Source organism: Salvelinus fontinalis, chromosome 21, assembly GCF_029448725.1.
Source record: "Salvelinus fontinalis isolate EN_2023a chromosome 21, ASM2944872v1, whole genome shotgun sequence".
Lineage (NCBI taxonomy): Eukaryota > Metazoa > Chordata > Actinopteri > Salmoniformes > Salmonidae > Salvelinus > Salvelinus fontinalis.
Genome location: NC_074685.1, coordinates 34,007,735 through 34,026,134, shown reverse-complemented (window position 1 = coordinate 34,026,134; position 18,400 = coordinate 34,007,735). Strand labels below are relative to the sequence as shown.

The 18,400-nt window shown below is 45.8% G+C and overlaps 1 protein-coding gene across 2 annotated transcripts in view; it reads left to right on the top strand.

Annotated features, from left to right (window-relative positions):
- LOC129818738 (CAP-Gly domain-containing linker protein 1-like) overlaps positions 1 to 18,400 on the top strand; it is a 38,693-nt gene that overhangs the window by 8,333 nt on the left and 11,960 nt on the right. The window contains exons 9-14 of one of the 2 annotated variants that reach the window (XM_055874917.1): positions 3,620 to 3,724; positions 4,203 to 4,364; positions 4,616 to 4,711; positions 4,912 to 4,969; positions 5,119 to 5,216; positions 5,820 to 5,894. In XM_055874917.1, the coding sequence (XP_055730892.1) occupies positions 3,620 to 3,724; positions 4,203 to 4,364; positions 4,616 to 4,711; positions 4,912 to 4,969; positions 5,119 to 5,216; positions 5,820 to 5,894 (594 nt within the window). The remainder of the gene's footprint in view (positions 1 to 3,619; positions 3,725 to 4,202; positions 4,365 to 4,615; positions 4,712 to 4,911; positions 4,970 to 5,118; positions 5,217 to 5,819; positions 5,895 to 18,400) is intronic. The other variant, XM_055874919.1, reaches the window with a different exon arrangement.

Below are 18,400 nucleotides of genomic sequence, written 5' to 3'. Positions count from 1 at the left end.
GACACATTCTAAAATTTGGAATAAAAATCATGAAAAATAAGACAATAATATATCTTAATTAGATAAGTATTCAACCCCCTGAGTCAATACATGTTAGAATCACCTTTGGCCGCGATTACAGCTGTGAGTCTTTCTGGGTAAGTCTCTTAAGAGATTTCCACACCTGGATTGTGCAAAATTCTTCAAGCTCTGTCAAATTGGTTGTTGATCATTGCTAGACAACCATTTTCAGGTCTTGCCATAGATTATCAAGCAGATTTAATTCAAAGCAGTAACTTTGCCACTCAGGAACATTCACTGTCTTCTCAGTAAGCAACACCAGTGTAGATTTGGCCTTGTGTTTTAGGTTATTGTCCTGCTGAAAGGTGAATTCGTGTCCCAGTGTCTGGTGGAAAGCAGACTGAACCAGGTTTTCCTCTAGGATTTTGCCTGTGCTTGCTCCATTCCGCTTCCTTTTTATCCTGAAAAACTCCCCAAGCATACGGGTAACATGATGCAGCCACCACTAGGCTTGAAAATATGGAGAGTGGTACTCAGTAATGTGTTGTATTGTGTTGTATTAGATTTGCCCCAAACATAACACGTTGTATACAGGACAAAAAGTGAATTGCTTTGCCACATTAGGTACAGTATTTATGACTTATTGTTGCAAAAAGGATGCATATTTTTGAATATTTCTATTCTGTACAGGCTTTCTTCTTTTCACTCTGTCAATTAGGTTAGTATTGTGGAGTAACTACAATGTTGTTGATCCATCTCCGGCTACTGAGTTAGGAAGGACGCCTTTATCTTTGTATTGACTGGGTGTATTGATACACCATCCAAAGTGTAATTAATAACTTCACCATGCTCAAAGGGATATTCATGTCTGATTTTTTTTAAATTACTCATCTACCAAAAGGTGCCCTTCTATGCGAAGCATTGGAAAACCTCCCAGGTCTTTGTGGTTGAATCTGTGTTTGAAATTCACTGCTCGACTGAGAGACCTTACAGATAATTGTATGTGTGGGGTACAGAGATGAGGTAGTCATTCAAAAAACATGTTAAACATTATTATTGCACACAGAGTGAGTCCATGCAACTTATTATGTGACTTGTTAAGCAAATGTGTATTCCTTGATTTAGGCTTGATTTAGGCTTGCCATAACAAAGGGGTTGAATACTTATTGACTCAAGATATTTCAGCTTTTAATTTGTATTAATTTGTAAAAAAATAAATAATAATAATAACATCATTCCACTTTGACATTATGGGGTATTGTGTGTCGGCCAGTGAAACAAAATCTCAATTGAATCAATTTTAAATTCCGGCTGTAACACAACAAAATGTGGAAAAAGTCAAGGGGTGTGAATACTTTCTGAAAGCACTGTATATTCTGTATTCTAGTCAAGGCTCATCCTATATAACTACTGCTGTACACACCTTTTCTATTCATATACTGTCCATAATGTCTCTACACACCATCATATACATTTGTATTTATATTCTGGACTCTGACATTCATTGCCTCTGAGAGAATCTTTTCTCTCCATGCTGCTGATGACCATTTCTGTCTGCTCATACAGGAGTAATAAAGGCCCAGTTCACTCATTTTGTAAAATAAAAAATGTAAATATATACAGTATATATATATAGTATATATACACTATTTATAGAAAAGTATGTGGACACCCCTTCAAATGAGTGGATTTGGCTATTTCAGCCACACCCGTTGCTGATAGGTGTAGAAAATCGAGCACACAGCCACAATCTCCATAGACAAACATTGGCAGTAGAATGGCCTTACTGAAGAGCTCAGTGACTTTCAACCTGGATGCCACCTTTCCAACAAGTCAGTTTGTCAAATTTCTGCCCTGCTAGAGCTGCCCATGGTCAACTGTAAGTACTGTTATTGTGAAGTGGAAACGTCTAGGAGCAACAACGTCTCAGCCGTGAAGTGGTAGGCCACACAAGCTCACAGAACGGGACCGTAGCGTGTAAAAAATTGCCTGTTCTCGGTTGCAACATTTACTACCGAGTTTCAAACTGCCTCTGGAAGCAATGTCAGCATTTGGACTCTGGACTCTGGAGCAGTGGAAATGCATTCTCTGGAGTGATGAATCACGCTTCACCATCTGGCAATCCAACGGATGAATCTGAGTTTGGCGGATGCCAGGAAAAAGCTACCTGCCCCAATGCATAGTGCCAACTGTAAAGCTTGGTGGAAGAGGAATAATGGTCTGGGGATGTTTTTCAAGGTTTCGGCTAGGCTCCTTAGTTCCAGTGAAGGGAAATCTTAATGTTACAGCATACAATGACATTCTAGACAATTCTGTGCTTCCAACTTTGTGGCAACAGTTTGTGGAAGGCCCTTTCCTGTTTCAGCATGAAAATGCCCCGTGCACAAAGCGAGGTTCATACAGAAATAGTTTGTCGAGATTGGTGTGGGAGAACTTGACTCTCCTGCACAGAGCCTTGACCTCAACCCCATCGAACACCTTTGGGATGAATTGGAACGCCGAATTGGAATGTTCGACGAGCAGGTGTCCACATACTTTTGGTCATGTAGTGTATATATATATATATATATATTTATCAGGGGGTGCTGCCTTACTTCCCGCGGCTATGCTGACATTGCTCATTGTAATATTTAATTCCTTTCTTTAATTTTTTTAGATTTTTGTTTATTGTTTGGTATTACTGTGCTGTTGGAGCTAGGAAAATACGCATTTCGCTACACCCGCAAAAAGTATGTCTACCCAACCAATCAAATTTGATTCGATTTTTACTTTCTTGTTTTTACTTCATTTTTTTCTCCATCCAACGCCTTCTTATTTATCTTATCTCTCATCTCTTCTTGGCCTTTTCACATCCTTTTCATCTTGTCTCTCGCCTCCGCACCCTCTCTTCCCCTTGCTCATGAAGAGGGTGATGTCACAAAGCCTTCATCTGTCTCTCTCTCTCTCTCTCTCTCTCTCTACCTCCCTCTGGCGCTTACAGAAGAGAAAGAAGGATAAAGCGATGATGTCACTGATGGCAAGATCTTGTCAAGAAAGTGTTCATGGGAACCAAAGGGAAGAGAGAACCGAATCCACCAGATGGAGCGGTCCTTAAAATAGATCCAGGCAGATCCATAAATACACTAGACAGAGTTTGGCAAACTCAATGAATCCAAGTTGCCAGACAAATGCTTAGAATGATGAGAACATTATCTTCATGTAACTCTTGGAGCCAACATGGAGGCTAGTTAGCAAAACTCTGTACTTCTGTGACTCAACCAACCAAAGACCCAAACAGAGGTAGTTAGGGTGGGGCTCAGTCTCATAGAGGTGAACTTTAGAGGGTTAGAGTCCTTTTATAAGATTCAGGCTTTTATAAGATTCAGGCGGTCTCAAATGGCACCGTATTCCCTATATGTCTCTTTATATGGGTCTGGTCATTGAGGATTTGGCTTAATAGAAACATTGGAATAGAATAGAACCCACTGGAATAAAACATTTGGCTCTCATATGCACTTCCTACTATCTGGTCTCGCTATGACATCATCGTTTGCTATCCTTGTGTGTGGCATGGAGCTGGCATGTGATGCTGGTGTTGGTGTGTTCTACTCTTCCTCCTCTTCCTCTCTCTGACTAACAGACGCAGACCAAACTGGAGCATGCCCACATTAAGGAGCTTGAGCAGAGCCTTCTGTTTGAAAAGACCAAAGCTGACAAACTGCAGAGGGACTTAGAGGACACTAGGGTAATACCATCATAGGCATCATATATCCGACATCATCGGGTAATACTTCTGGATCTAACGGTGTTTTACGTTCTGGACACTGTAGGGTTGGGCGATATGTAGTGTGGATTAATCATTAATCGCGATATGGCTGTGCGCGATATATTGTCTAGTTATTTTGCAATATCGATGTCCACATTCGTCTGGCCACAGCATTCCACAATGTTTCCCCTGCAAGCCCCAAACCCTCTGGAACAAAAAGCTGTTCTCATGCTGCTGCACTAATGCCTGAGTCTCAACTGCACACTCTTACATTGCCTTGATACTGTTTTTCATATTGTAAATAAATTAGATTGGATTCATTTGGATGTGTATTTTTGTCTGTATTGCTCAGTCCTACATCAAAGAAGCTGGAGGGGCTAGGGCTGGCCCTCTCTCCACTCTCTCCCCACTTCATTCCCCAATTTCATTCTCCCTCCTCTCTTCCCTCCCTCCCCAGGTGGCCACAGTGTCTGAGCGGTCTAGGATCATGGAGCTGGAGAGAGAGGTCGTGGAGCTGCAGTTGAGACTACGGTCCTCCCAGCAGACAGAGGGTCCTGTGTCGCTGTCACCAGAGGAGCTCAGCGACCTCAAGGCCCGGGCCCAGTCCCAGGAGAAGAAGGTAGGGGGAATTATAGTACTGGTTAAAAAGACATCCCCTTAACCACTCTCCCAGGGATGGGCGACTTCAGTCTTAGCCTGCTGTTTGTCCAGGCTTTAGATTGCAGCCCGGCTTTGGTTCCAGCCTGTCTGTGCAGGCATTTGTTCCAGCCCGGTCATACCCATAGTCTTTGCATTTACAGTCCTCTGGTTTTTCTGGTTTTGCATCCCTTTTGACATTAGAATGTCTCCCATCTGTCTTCCCCTTTCCAGATCAGCGAAATTAGTGTGGAGCTGGACAACATGCAGGAACAGCTTCGCTCTGTGGAGGAGGACAAAATCTCTCTGGAACAGCAGCTAATCAGCCTGGTGAGACACGTGCACACACACACACACACACACACACACACACACACACACACACACACACACACACAGAGACAGACACGCTCACACACAGTCATGATGACGAGAGTCATTATCCTTCCATGTGTAGCTCATGGAGAAAGAATGTTATTGCTCTCTAGTGAAGTTTGTTGTGAAGTTGTTTGTTTGTTTGACCATTTCAGAGACAGAAACTGGACGCTGCAGAGAAAGACAACACGACGATGGCACAAACCATGCATGGTAAACAGACATACAACAGAAACTTTCCACTGAAAGTTATTTTGAATGAAGGAGTAGGCATAATCTGGCTTCGGGAAACCGGCCCTATGAGAGGTGCTGGTAAAGATGCATTATGAAAAGTGACACTATCTCTACGGCTTTTGTTGCAGAGCTGGAGAAGAGAGTGGCGCAGGCGGGAAAAGAGAGGGAGGCACAGAGAGAAGAGAACCAACGCAAAGAGAAAGAGCTTCAGGATAGACTGACGCAGGTGTGTGTGTGTGTGTGTGTGTGTGTGTGTGTGTGTGTGTGTGTGTGTGTGTGTGTGTGTGTGTGTGTGTGTGTGTTTTGGAGTGTATCATGAAGAAGATGGTGTTTCTGTCCAATGTGTGTGTGCCTGTATGTGAACAGGTAAAGAAACGTGTGTATGCAATGTTTGTAGCATGACGTAGGCATGAAAACAGCAGCTGCGACACGCAAAGGTCACAGTATGTTCTTTCATCCAGGCCCGCTGAACCCGAGCTACATCTCTGAGGCTGAAGCTGTAGCTTAACGATGTCAACATGAATATATGACTAACACACGCACGCGCGCACACGAACGTCACTAACTTTTACCCGTGTGGCTTTAAAATGCAGCGAGGCGTCTCTTTCATGTAATGTTTACGTAATTAAATAAGTTAACGTACCAAAATGCTTAATTAATTAACATCGCCACATTATTTAATTCAATTTTCGTAACATTTTTGAAAAGTCGTTCTTGTGTATTTAGCAATCGTTTAGATGTAAAATTATAGTTTTAATCAAAAGTTAGTTATCGATCAAACTAAATTCTAGAATTTTGATATGTTTACTAAACATGTCCCCTCTCCCAGGCTGTTGAGTCGTCAGAGAGGACCACCCACTCCGTGGAGCAGCTGACCAATGAGAAGACAGCGCTGGAGGCTCAGGTGAGGAAAAGGGGGCAGGGCTCTGGTGAAAAGTCAGCTTGTCATATTGCCGATGCAAAGCAGGCTTTAATGTGGTCATACGTGTGCTTATGTAAGCTGTGTGTGTATGTGTGTGTGTGTGTGTGTGTGTGTGTGTGTGTGTGTGTGTGTGTGTGTGTGCGGCCACGCGCATGTGTGTCTGTGTGCATAGCCCAAGGGTCTTGTACTTCATATTCACTTGAGTATTACAGCATGGATGTATGAGTACTGGTCACCACATACATGCATAAAATACTCCTGATCATCTCTTGTTCGATCTCTCTCTCTCTCTCTCTCTCTCTCTCTCTCTCTCTCTCTCTCTCTCTCTCTCTCTCTCTCTCTCTCTCTCTCTCTCTTACATATTTTTCTCAGTCCCTTGGTCACTTTGTTGGACTCTTCCCTCTCTCCATCCATCTGCCTCTGTCCCTCTGTTGCTCTCTATCTTTCTCTGTTCACTCTTCATTCTTCTCTCTGTTCCACTCTCTTTCTTCCAATCGATCCATTGCTCTCTACTGCCCTCTTTCAGGACATCTCTGGTATTACCGCTCTCTTCCTCATCTCTTCCTCATCGCTCTCTTCATCCGTCCCCTCTTTCTCTCTCTGTCGATGTAGCTTTTTTTTTGTCATTCTTTGGCTCTATCTCCTCACCCCCCTTTTCTCTCTGGACATAGTGACCCAGCCAGGCAAGCTGTGTCTGTATGCTCCAGATGGTCAGTCTGATGACTGCAGGGAAACAGATTAGAGGGGCACACACACACACTTAATCTGTGGAGTGAATTGCTTTGTGAGTGCGAGTGACTGTGGGTGTAGTTTCCAGTTAGATCTGAACTGAGCCATTCCTACTGTTCTACTGTCCTAATCTAGTAATGAACCCTTAGTAACCCTCCCTAATTCCTATGCTCACACTTAGTGTTTTCCCCACCAATAACACTACGCAGGCAGGGTGGGATGCCTAGTAAGGCGGGCAGAGGCTAAAAGGAGAAGTTAAACAGGTCCTTCTTGAAGAGGGCTCAGATGAGGTGCTTCCGTAGCTGTTGGTAGAGCTTGGCGCTTGCGACGCCCGGGGTTGTGGGTTCGATTCCCACGGGGGACCAGTATGAAAATATATGCGCTGAGTACTGTAAGTCGCTCTGGATAAGAACATCTGCTACAATGTAATGAGGTTCTAAAAATGTTCTAAAAATCACTAAAAAATAGAGACGCTGGTGGAGTGGTTTTAGTTTTGTGGAGGGTGCTTAGCCACGCACGCACACACACACACACACACACACACACACACACACACACACACACACACACACACACACACACACACACACACACACACACACACACACACACACACACACACACACTCTCTCTCTCTCTCAAACTCAAACTGACAGTCAATGTTATTCTAACACACGCTGTTCTAAGTGCTGCGATGCTCTTACTGCCTCTCGTCCCCTCCCTCTCCTCTGCACCCGCAGGCTGTGATGTAATCATGCACATGTTAGTGTGAGTCACAGCGGCAGTTTGGCTGTGTGTTGACCATGCATGGCTGACCAGAACATTACATTACTTGTACACACTCATATGTAGGATTTGGGGCTGTGACGTCTTGGAATTTAAGGTTATAATAATGTAATTGGCCAGGCCAATGTGCACATCACTGATATAACCATTCATAAAAGGGGAGGTCATCAGTTCTGTTTGTACACTTGTTTACATGGATATGCTTATTAATAAACCTATTTGAAACAAGTCATAACACTTCCGTATTATCATGGTATTACATTATGATCATTATTATTATTATGAAATATTAATCATTCAATTAAGAAATGGCAGGTTGGCAAATCTGTCACATTTTCCTATTGACACAACATTAACGGAGTCAAAATAAACATATAAGCCTACCTTGTTCTTGTCTGTTGGCTTTTCTGCATATAAAAACATTTAATACAGATCCTATTTTGAAGCACAAAACCAGTCCGATGGGGTTTATCCCACTTTTCCCGAAATATTTGCATAACGTCACAAACCCTGCTGCTGCGGTCATTCGATAGCAGTGGCATTGGAATATATTCTTCAAAGAGAGGACGCCGTAATGAGAGAAATAATGTAGCCTACTGAAAACAGGCCTTTTACAATATTAAATCATGACAGCATTTGATTGTTATTAAAGGAGTCCAGACATGCTACTTTAGGAAACTTTCTGGAAACTTTAGGAAACTCACACATGCACACCCACGTAAAAGCACCCGTCAATCAAAGCCACCAGCGTATGTCAGACATTAGCAAATATTCTCATTTCCTTAAAACGTATTAAAACACTAGGCCTACTTTAGGCATTACTGAAAGTAGGCCATAATATAATGAATTGACAAGGAAAGTATGACAGGGACAGCTATGCTATTGTATGAAGATTACATGTACAATCATTCAAATAGAAATCAGAACGCGCATCATGTCCATAACCTAGTTATCAGCGACACTGATTATCGAAGGGGAGAGTGTTGTAAAGATTTTTTTTAAATACTGTGAGAAACTATTATAATTTGAATGGATGAAGAAAGAAAAAAACTTCGCTGATTTACTGTGTGAGGTGAAGAAAAAATGACTGAAAAGCACAGCTGGTACTTTCCTACATTTGACATTTGCGAGAAACAGGGCAGGTACTTCAACGCTTGCTCAGGCGCGCGCGCTATGTCAACAACAGGACAGAGAAACCAGACACATGCTCATTGCTCACGTGGAGCACGTAAATGTCGTATGAAATAAACCAGAACGTGTTTCTCACAAGTGTAGCAGGTTGTGAACTCTGCAGACAACATTTCCACTCTGAGAATGAGAACGGTAAATTACTGTAATTAATACATGCCTTAACAGAAATTAATGTGACCAAATGACAGAGATACACTGTAAATAGCCTGTTTTACAAATGCTAGGCTACCACACGGGCATTCACAAAAGTTCATTGGGGGCTGAAACTGTATAGCCTAGGCTACTGTTCTACTTTGCAGGGATAGGAGCAGGCCATTTTTGGGGTCTTGCTTATGGCGGCATTTCGGCTAGGGCCGGGCCTGATTAGGGTTGATTAGTCTATAAATTGAGAAAAGATTCCTTATCAAATTATACCATGCCAGGTTGAAGAGGATTTTACACAACATTTTTACACAACATTAGCTAATTAAAGGCCTGAAAATGTGCATTGTATAAAATAAAGTCAAATCTTTTTTTACTGGAGTGTTTCGTTTATAAATTCGATCACAAGCACACACAACACGTCAAAAAGCCATATGTGTAAATTAGTCAAATCATGGAGGATAACACACCATAAAGTCTGGGTCTTGTTTCCATTGTGGTCCTCTTGAAACAAGACGGATAGGTAAGATCGTACATGGTTGAACACGGTATGACAGCGAGATAATGAAACAAAAAACAAAGAAGAACATCTATCTCATCATTGCAGTTACGGGGTGCGTTCTATAGCTCTAAGTTAACTCTCTAAGTGCCATAGCCTATAGCGCTCCACACCCTGCACATCTAGCTGATTAGCTGCTCGAGCATTAAAGGACAGTTGGAAAGAAGAGGAGATGTATAACATTTAATACACCGACTAAGTTAGCAAAACAATTGCCTATAAACATTAGTCAAGTTTATCTACATTAAAATAAAGGAAAAAAACACTTAAAAAATCCTAAACTAATGTAGGCCTATTTAAACAGTTTTGATGGTTATTTTATTTTCATGATAGTCTTCGTCCATAACTGTCAGTTACACGGTTATTCAATCACTGTCACAGCCCTAGTAGGATACTGCATATGCTTGTCAGTTATATGAAACAACAGTATTGGTTTGAACATACAGACCCAGTGATGGCTAATTTATCTCTTTGAAAAGAAACCTATGTGATTGGCTGATCTCTGAGAGGGAAACTTTATGATTGGGAAAGGGGGATCCCTAGTCAGTTGTACAACCGAATGCCTTCAATTGAAATGTGTCTTCCGCATTTAACCCAACCCCTCTGAATCCGAGAGGTGTGGGGGGCTGCCATAATCGACATCCACGTCTTTGGCACCCGGGGAACAGTGGGTTAACTGCCTTGCTTAGGGGCAGAACGACAGATTTCTACCTTGTCAGTTGGGGATTCGATCCAGCAACATTTCGGTTACTGGCCCAACACTCTAACCACTAGATTGGCTGATCTTTGAGAGGGAAACTTTATGATTGGCTGATCTAAATCTGTGTGTGCTCCAGAAACAGAGATGTTGCTAATGGAAGTGGAGGGAGGCAATCCTCTCGTTACCTTTATGCAGGGCAATATATAGACATAATATAGAGGTATAACAGAGCCAGACATGTAGAGATCTATAGAGCTACCTTTATGGATCACAACGGTTGACCTTTCAGTCAGTCAACTTGGGACGTTGAAGGCTGATCGAGTGAAGCGTTTTCTGACAGACAGCGAACCAAGCATGAAGATGGGACCAATAGAGTCCAGCAGAGATTGGAAGTGTCTCTGTGTGTGTCTGCGTGCATCCGTGACTAAGTGAATGAGTGGGAGATTATGAACCTCTGTGAGTGTGAGTGAGTGATATTGTGTGTGCATGAGAGAGAGAGAGAAAGTGTGTGTAGGCTTGAGCGTTATACCGTATACCGGGGTATTTAGACAACCCATGGTATGATTTTCAATATCATCTTGTGGGGGCTGCAGGGGTGTGTGTTATAACTATACGTTGACTATCTAAGATGTGTCAGATCAGTTATATCCAGCTCAGGGCTCTAGCCAGCTATGCATTTGGTTTGCTAACTTGCTAGTAGGTAAGTGGCTAGATGTCAAGATCAAGCTTCTTGGTTACAGCAGAGACAATCAATCCCCTCCTGGATCAAGACCCCTGTTGTCTAAATTGTTTTGTGCTTAAAATAAATAAATATATTTATTTAACATTTATTTAACTAGGCAAGTCAGTTAAGAACACATTTTTATTTATAATGATGGCCGACCCCTGGCAAACCCTAATCTGGATGACGCTGGGCCAATTGTGTGCCGCCCTATGGGACTCCCAATCGCGGCCGGTTGTGATACAGCCCAGGATCGAACCAGGGTCTGTAGTGATGCCTCTAGCACTGAGATGCACTGCCTTAGACCGCTGCCCCACTACAGTACCAGTCAAATGTTTGGACACCTACTCATTCAAGGGTTTTTCTTTATTTTTACTATTTTCTACATTGTAAAATAATAGTAAAGACATCAAACCTATGAAATAACACATATGCAATCATGTAGTAACCAAAAAAGTGTTCACACTCTTGGCATTCTCTCAACCAGCTTCATCTGTCTGGAATGCTTTTCCAACAGTCTTTAAGGAGTTCCCACATATGCTGAGCACTTGTTGGCTGCTTTTCCTTCACTCTGCGGTCCAACTCATCCCAAACCATCACAATTGGGTTGAGGTCGGGTGATTGTGGAGGCCAGGTCATCTGATGCAGCACTCCTTCACTCTCTTTCTTTGTCATAAAGCCCTTACACTGCCTGGAGGTGTGTTGGGTCATTGTCCTTGAAAAACAAATGATAGTCCCACTAAGTGCAAACCAGATGGGATGGTGTATCTCTGCAGAATGCTGTGGTAGCCATGCTGGTTAAGTGTGCCTTGAATTCTAAATAAATCACAGACAGTGTCACCAACAAAGCAACCCCACACCATTACACCTCCTCCTCCAAGCTTCACGGTGGGAACCACACATGCGGAGATCATCCGTTCACCTACTCTGCGTCTCACAAAGACACAGCGTTTGGAACCAAAAATCTCATATTTGGACTTATCATACTGTCACGTAGAGTAGGCCAGAAGGCTAAGCTGAAACCTCAACTAAAAAGATGGCAGAGCAGCAAAAAGTACTTCTGTGCAAAGGTGTTTATTCACAGAGTGAATCTGGAAGAAAAACAACAGTACTGCCATCCAAAGTATACATTACGGGGACAGCTTGAAAACAATGCTACCCCATCAACGGCACAATCCAAAATGGTCCCCCCCCTCTAAACTGAAAGAGAGGCTCCTTTTGTAGGGGAAGCCCCTCCCATCAGAACATACCAAGCACTAATTAATTAAGCTTCTCTTGGGAGGGAATTTGACCTGCACACGGACCACAGAGCCCTGACCTGGATCCAGACCATGAAGGACCGGAATTCTCATGTGACCAGGTGGTATCTGGAGCTCCAGCCCTTCAGGTTCTGTGTCCGTCGCGAGGCAGGAAAAGAAAATGTCACGGCGGACTACCTATCCCGAACCTGGTCGCTTCAGGAGTGGATGAAGGTAATGTGTTTCCCTGCTCCGTTATCAGCTACTTTAACAATGTGGGTCGACACACAAGTTAACGTAGCTGATAACGGAGCAGGGAGGCGCGATGAGTGTGTGTGTGTGTTGGTGTACCAAACACTGCCCATGGGCAGAGATGGACTTCTCCGTCACACATACCAAAGGACAGATTTCCACCGGTCTAATGTCCATTGCTTGTGTTTCTTGGCCCAAGCAAGTCTCTTCTTATTATTGGTGTCCTTTAGTAGTGGTTTCTTTGCAATAATTCAACCATGAAGGCCTGATTTACGCAGTCTCCTCTGAACAGTTAATGTTGAGATGTGTCTGTTACTTGAACTCTGTGAAGCATTTATTTGGGCTGCAATTTCTGAGGCTGGTAACTCTAATGAACTTATCCTCTGCAGCAGAGGTAACTCTGGGACTTCCTTTCCTGTGGCGGTCCTCATGAGAGACTGTTTCATCATAGATCTTGATGGTTTTTGCGACTTCACTTGTAGAAACTTTCAAAGTTCTTGAAATGTTCCTGGATTGACTGACCTTCATGTCTTAAAGTAATGATGGACTGTCATTTCTCATTGCTTATTTGAGCTGTTCTTGCCATAATATGGACTTGGTCTTTTACCAAATAGGGCTATCTTCTGTATACCAACCCTTCCTTGTCACAACACAACTTATTGGCTCAAACGCATTAACAAGGAAAGAAATTCCACAAATTAACTTTTAACAAGGCACACCTGTTGATTGAAATGCATTCCAGGTGACTACCTCATGAAGCTGGTTGAGAGAATGCCAAGAGTGTGCAAAGCTGTCATCAAGGCAAAGGGTGGCTACTTTGAAGAATCTCAAATATGAAATACATTTTGATTTGTTGAACAGTTTTTTGGTTACTACATGATTCCAAATGTGTTATTTCATATTTTTGATGTCTTCATAATTATTCTACAATGTAGAAAATAGTAAAAATAAAGAAAAACTCTGGAATGAGTAGGTGTGTCCAAACTTTTGACTGGTACTGTATAGTTTAAATAAATATTGCCCATGTGTGCACTCCCGGTAATACCGTATACCCCGGTATGTTACAGAAACAGTATGACGGTATGAAAATCTGGATACCGCCCAACCTTTGTGTGTGTGTGTGTGTGTGTGTGTGTGTGTGTGTGTGTGTGTGTGTGTGTGTGTGTGTGTGTGTGTGTGTGTGTCAGAGAGAGAGAGCAGCAGAAGGTGGGTGTGGGTGAGGGAGGAGGAACTTGTTGGGATTTACATAATGAAGGCACTGCTCCTCGCTTTAATACACGCGACCACGTGTGTGTGAGCTAGCTAGCGAGCGTGTGCGCAGGGAACACACACACACACACACGCCCTCGCTCTCTCCTCCCTCTCCCCCTCGCTCTCGCTCTCTCTCTGGCGTGCACTGTAGGGGGTGGGAGCTGATGGTTTATTGATGGGGAGTCTGCGTTAGTGTGTGTGCCACTGGGAGAGAACACTGGGGAAAGATAGGGTACAGTATTGCCATTAGGAGAGATAGGGACTGTTCTGCCACTGGGACAGACAGACTAGAGACCAGTACTGGGAGAGAGCGAGAGCTCTGACAGAGGGACCACGCTGTAGGGTAGAGCAGTGGATGTGGCTGCTCTGCACCGGGTCTATCCAGGCACAAGCTACTCTCACTACCAGGTAAACACAGCTGTTCTGTTCCTCGCACAGCAGGTTTCTTACATGTTTGTGTCATTTCTCAAATGGACTGGTGATGTTTTAGCTGATTCTATTTGAGCCTGTATTTCAAGCTGTATTCCAGCTGTTCGGGGAGGACTTGTTCTTGAGTGGTAATTGAGGGAGGATGAGTGAGGACAATTTGAATCTGAAAGTGCAGGAGGTTACTGATTTAGATGGTTGTATTTTCAGGAAGAGAGATGGTCGTTTGCGGCCTTTGTGACTGAGAATGAGCGCTTAAGTTTGCTGTCTGGTTGTTTGTTTGCTGTCGGCTGTGTGTGTGTGTGTGTGTGTGTGTGCGTGCGTGCGTGCGTGTGTGCTAGTATGCTATGGATATGGAGTCTGTCTTCAGACAGATGTTATTAGATTATCTGGTCTAACATTGCTGTGCTCTTATCCTCTGAGGATACTAGTCGAACATCTGTCACAAACACAAACAAACTGTGAAATGGCCCAGTGTCAGAGCAGCATCCTCAATCTGACTGCTTCAAATCAGGCTACTGAGTACGGAGCTCTTCTTCTCTGCGTGTTGTGTGCGTTTGTTAGTATGTGACACCTCCGTGGACTAGTTCAGGGTTCTGTCATGTAAACCGACTCACTTTAAGGTAGAGGTGTTCACAGTTCCAAATAGCTTTTCTCTCTGGTCCGGGTCGGGTTCTGTTTGATTGACATGGAGTACAGCTCCCGACCACGGCTCAGCACATGACTTACAGTAAGAGATTGCATTCAGGATTGCATTCAGTAAGAGAAGGCATCCAGGATTGCATTCAGTAAGATATTGCATCCAGGATTGCATTCAGTAAGATATTGCATCCAGGATTGCATTCAGTAAGATATTGCATCCAGGATTGCATTCAGTAAGATATTGCATCCAGGATTGCATTCAGTAAGATATTGCATCCAGGATTGCATTCAGTAAGATATTGCATCCAGGATTGCATTCAGTAAGAGATTGCATTCAGGATTGCAATCAGGATTGCATTCAGTAAGAGATTGCATTCAGGATTGCGCTGCATCTGCCATGGATCGGTTACTCACATGTAAAGACAGATGATTGGAGATTAAAAAAAGACACTAGAAATATATCTACTTTATGTTAAAACACAACCAAACAGACAGCACGTGAGCACATGACTTACCATCAGGGAACTTTTTTTATTCTGTTCCAGCAGCAGTACTGTAGCAAAGAAAAACATTGATTCCGAAGCCGTGTTTATGTCCAGTAAATTATTTATTGACATGGTCACACGCACACACATACTGTACACTGCCACAATGGGACTCTAGTCTAGGGGAAGCATAACAACAGAAGAGGGGTTGGTCATTGCTAGTCAACATGTCCTCACTTCTCTGGTGGAAGTTTCCACTTGTTTACCTAACATCCCCTTCGGATGTCAGGATGCCAAGATTTGCCTGTGATATGTTTGCTTTGACAAGTATAAGTTCATTTGAATAAAAATCCTAGAAACTGTAACGGTCCTGACCTGTTTTATGTTGTTTTTGTATGTGTTTAGGTCAGGGCATGTGTTTTGGGTGGGCAGTCTATGTTATCTGTTTCTATGTTGGTTTTGGTTGCCTGGTATGGCTCTTAATTAGAGGCAGGTGTTTTGCGTTCTCCTCTAATTAAGAGTCATATTTAGGTAGGGTGTTCTCACTGTTTGTTTGTGGGTGATTGTCTCCTGTTTCTGTGTCAATGTTACACCATACGGGATTGTTTCGGTTTGTTCGTGCGTTTATGTAGTCTGTTCCTGTGTCGGCGTGCTTCGTGTATTTGTAAGTTCGTTTGTTCAGGTCTGTCTACATCGTTTTATTATTTCGTTAGTTATATCAAGTATAGTTCGTTTTCGTCTTAGTTTGGTCTGTTTTGTTTATTTAATAAATAATCATGTATTCACAACCCGCTGCGCCTTGGCTTGATCACTACACCTCCTCTTCTTATGAAGAGAGAGAGGAACGCCGTTACAGAATCACCCACCATTCCAGAGCCAAGCAGCGGAGTAATTGGAGTAAGGGAGAGGAAAACAAGGATTTCTGGACTTGGGAGCAGATATTGAATGGAGAAGGTCCCTGGGCTAAGGCAGGAGAGAATCGCCGCTCTCAGGAAGAGAGGGAGGCAGCTAAAGCCCAGGAGCGGTGGTTTGAGGAGGCAGCAAGGAGACGTGGCTGGAAGCCCGAAAAGCCATGGGAGCAGCTAGAGGCACTGGGGAGAGCAGAGGCTACCGGAGAGAGGAACCGGAGCTATGAGGGAACGCGTCTGGCACGGAAGCCCAAAAAGCCCGTAAGTAATTCCCAAAAATTTCTTGGGGGGTGGCTAGGAGGTAGTGGGCCAAGGGCAGGTAGGAGACCTGCGCCCACTTCCCAGGCTTACCGTGGAGAGCGGGAGTACGGGCAGGCGCCGTGTTACGCAGTAGAGCGCACGGTGTCTCCTGTACGAGTGCATAGCCCAGTGCGGGTTATTCCACCTCCCCGCACTGGTAGGGCTAGATTGGGTATTGAGCCAGGTGTCATGAGGCCGGCTCAACGCGTCTGGTCTCCAGTGCGTCTCCTCGGGCCGGCATACATGGCACCTGCCTTACGCATGGTTTCCCCGGTTCGCCTACATAGCCCGGTGCGGGTTATTCCACCTCCCCGCACTGGTCGGGCAACCGGGAGTATTCAACCAGGTAAGGTTGGGCAGGCTCAATGCTCAAGAGTGCCAGTACGCCTCCACGGTCCGGTATTTCCGGCGCCACCTCCCCGCCCCAGCCTAGTACCTACAGTGTCTACACTACGCACTAGGCTATCAGTGCGTCTCCTGAGCCCAGTTCCTCCTCCACGCACTCTCTCTGTAGTGCGTGTATCCAGTTCGGTGCCTCCAGTTCCGGCACCACGCACAAAGCCTCCTGTGCGTCTCCAGAGCCCTGTACACACTGTATCTTCTCCCCCTACTAATCCTGATGTGCTTGTCCTCAGCCCGGTGTCACCAGTGCCGGTACCTCGCATCAGGGATAGAGTAGGCTTTGAGAGTACAGTGTGCCCTGTCCCTGCTCCCCGCACTAGTAGGAAGGTGCCTATCCTTAGCCCGGTGCCTCCAGTTCCGGCACCAGGTCTACAGTGCGCCGTATCCGGCCAGAGCCATCCGTCTCCCCAGCGCCATCTGAGCCATCCGTCTCCCCAGCGCCATCTGAGCCATCCGTCTCCCCAGCGCCATCTGAGCCATCCGTCTCCCCAGCGCCATCTGAGCCATCCGTCTCCCCAGCGCCGTCTGAGCCATCCGTCTGCCATGAGCCTGCAGAGCCGCCGTCTGCCATGAGCCTGCAAAGCCGCCCGTCTGCCATGAGCCTACAGAGCCGTCCGCCAGACAGGAGCCGCTAGAGCCGCCCGCCAGACAGGAGCCGCTAGAGCCGCCCGCCAGACAGGATCTGCCAGAGCCGCCCGCCAGACAGGATCTGCCAGAGCCGCCCGCCAGACAGGATCTGCCAGAGCCGCCAACCAGACAGGATCTGCCAGAGCCGCCAACCAGACAGGATCTGCCAGAGCCGCCAACCAGACAGGATCTGCCAGAGCCGCCAACCAGACAGGATCTGCCAGAGCCGCCAACCAGACAGGATCTGCCAGAGCCGCCAACCAGACAGGATCTGCCAGAGCCGCCAACCAGACAGGATCTGCCAGAGCCGCCAACCAGACAGGATCTGCCAGAGCCGCCAGAGAGCCATGAGCGTCGAGAGCCGCCAGCCTGCCATGAGCGTCGAGAGCCGCCAGCCTGCCATGAGCGTCGAGAGCCGCCAGCCTGCCATGAGCGTCGAGAGCCGCCAGCCTGCCATGAGCGTCGAGAGCCGCCAGCCTGCCATGAGCGTCGAGAGCCGTCAGCCTGCCATGAGCGTCGAGAGCCGTCAGCCTGCCATGAGCGTCGAGAGCCGTCAGCCTGCCATGAGCGTCGAGAGCCGTCAGCCTGCCATGAGCGTCGAGAGCCGTCAGCCTGCCATGAGCGTCGAGAGCCGTCAGCCTGCCATGAGCGTCGAGAGCCGTCAGCCTGCCATGAGCGTCGAGAGCCGTCAGCCTGCATAGACCTGCCAGAGTCCCTCAGCCGGGATCTGCCAGAGTATATCAGCCGGGACCTGCCCCTTGTCCCGGTGCTGCCCCTTGTCCCGGTGCTGCCCCTTGTCCCGGTGCTGCCCCTTGTCCCGGTGCTGCCCCTTGTCCCGGTGCTGCCCCTTGTCCCGGTGCTGCCCCTTGTCCCGGTGCTGCCCCTTGTCCCGGTGCTGCCCCTTGTCCCGGTGCTGCCCCTTGTCCCGGTGCTGCCCCTTGTCCCGGTGCTGCCCCTTCTCCTGGTGCTGGCCGTTTATTTAGGGGATGTGAGTTTTAGGGTGGTCATTGGGAGGGGAAGACAGAAACGGGGAGTGACTATGGTGGTGTGGGGACAGCGTCCAGAGCCGGAGCCACCACCGTGGTCAACTGCCCACCCAGACCCTCCCCTGGACTTTGTGCTGGTGCGCC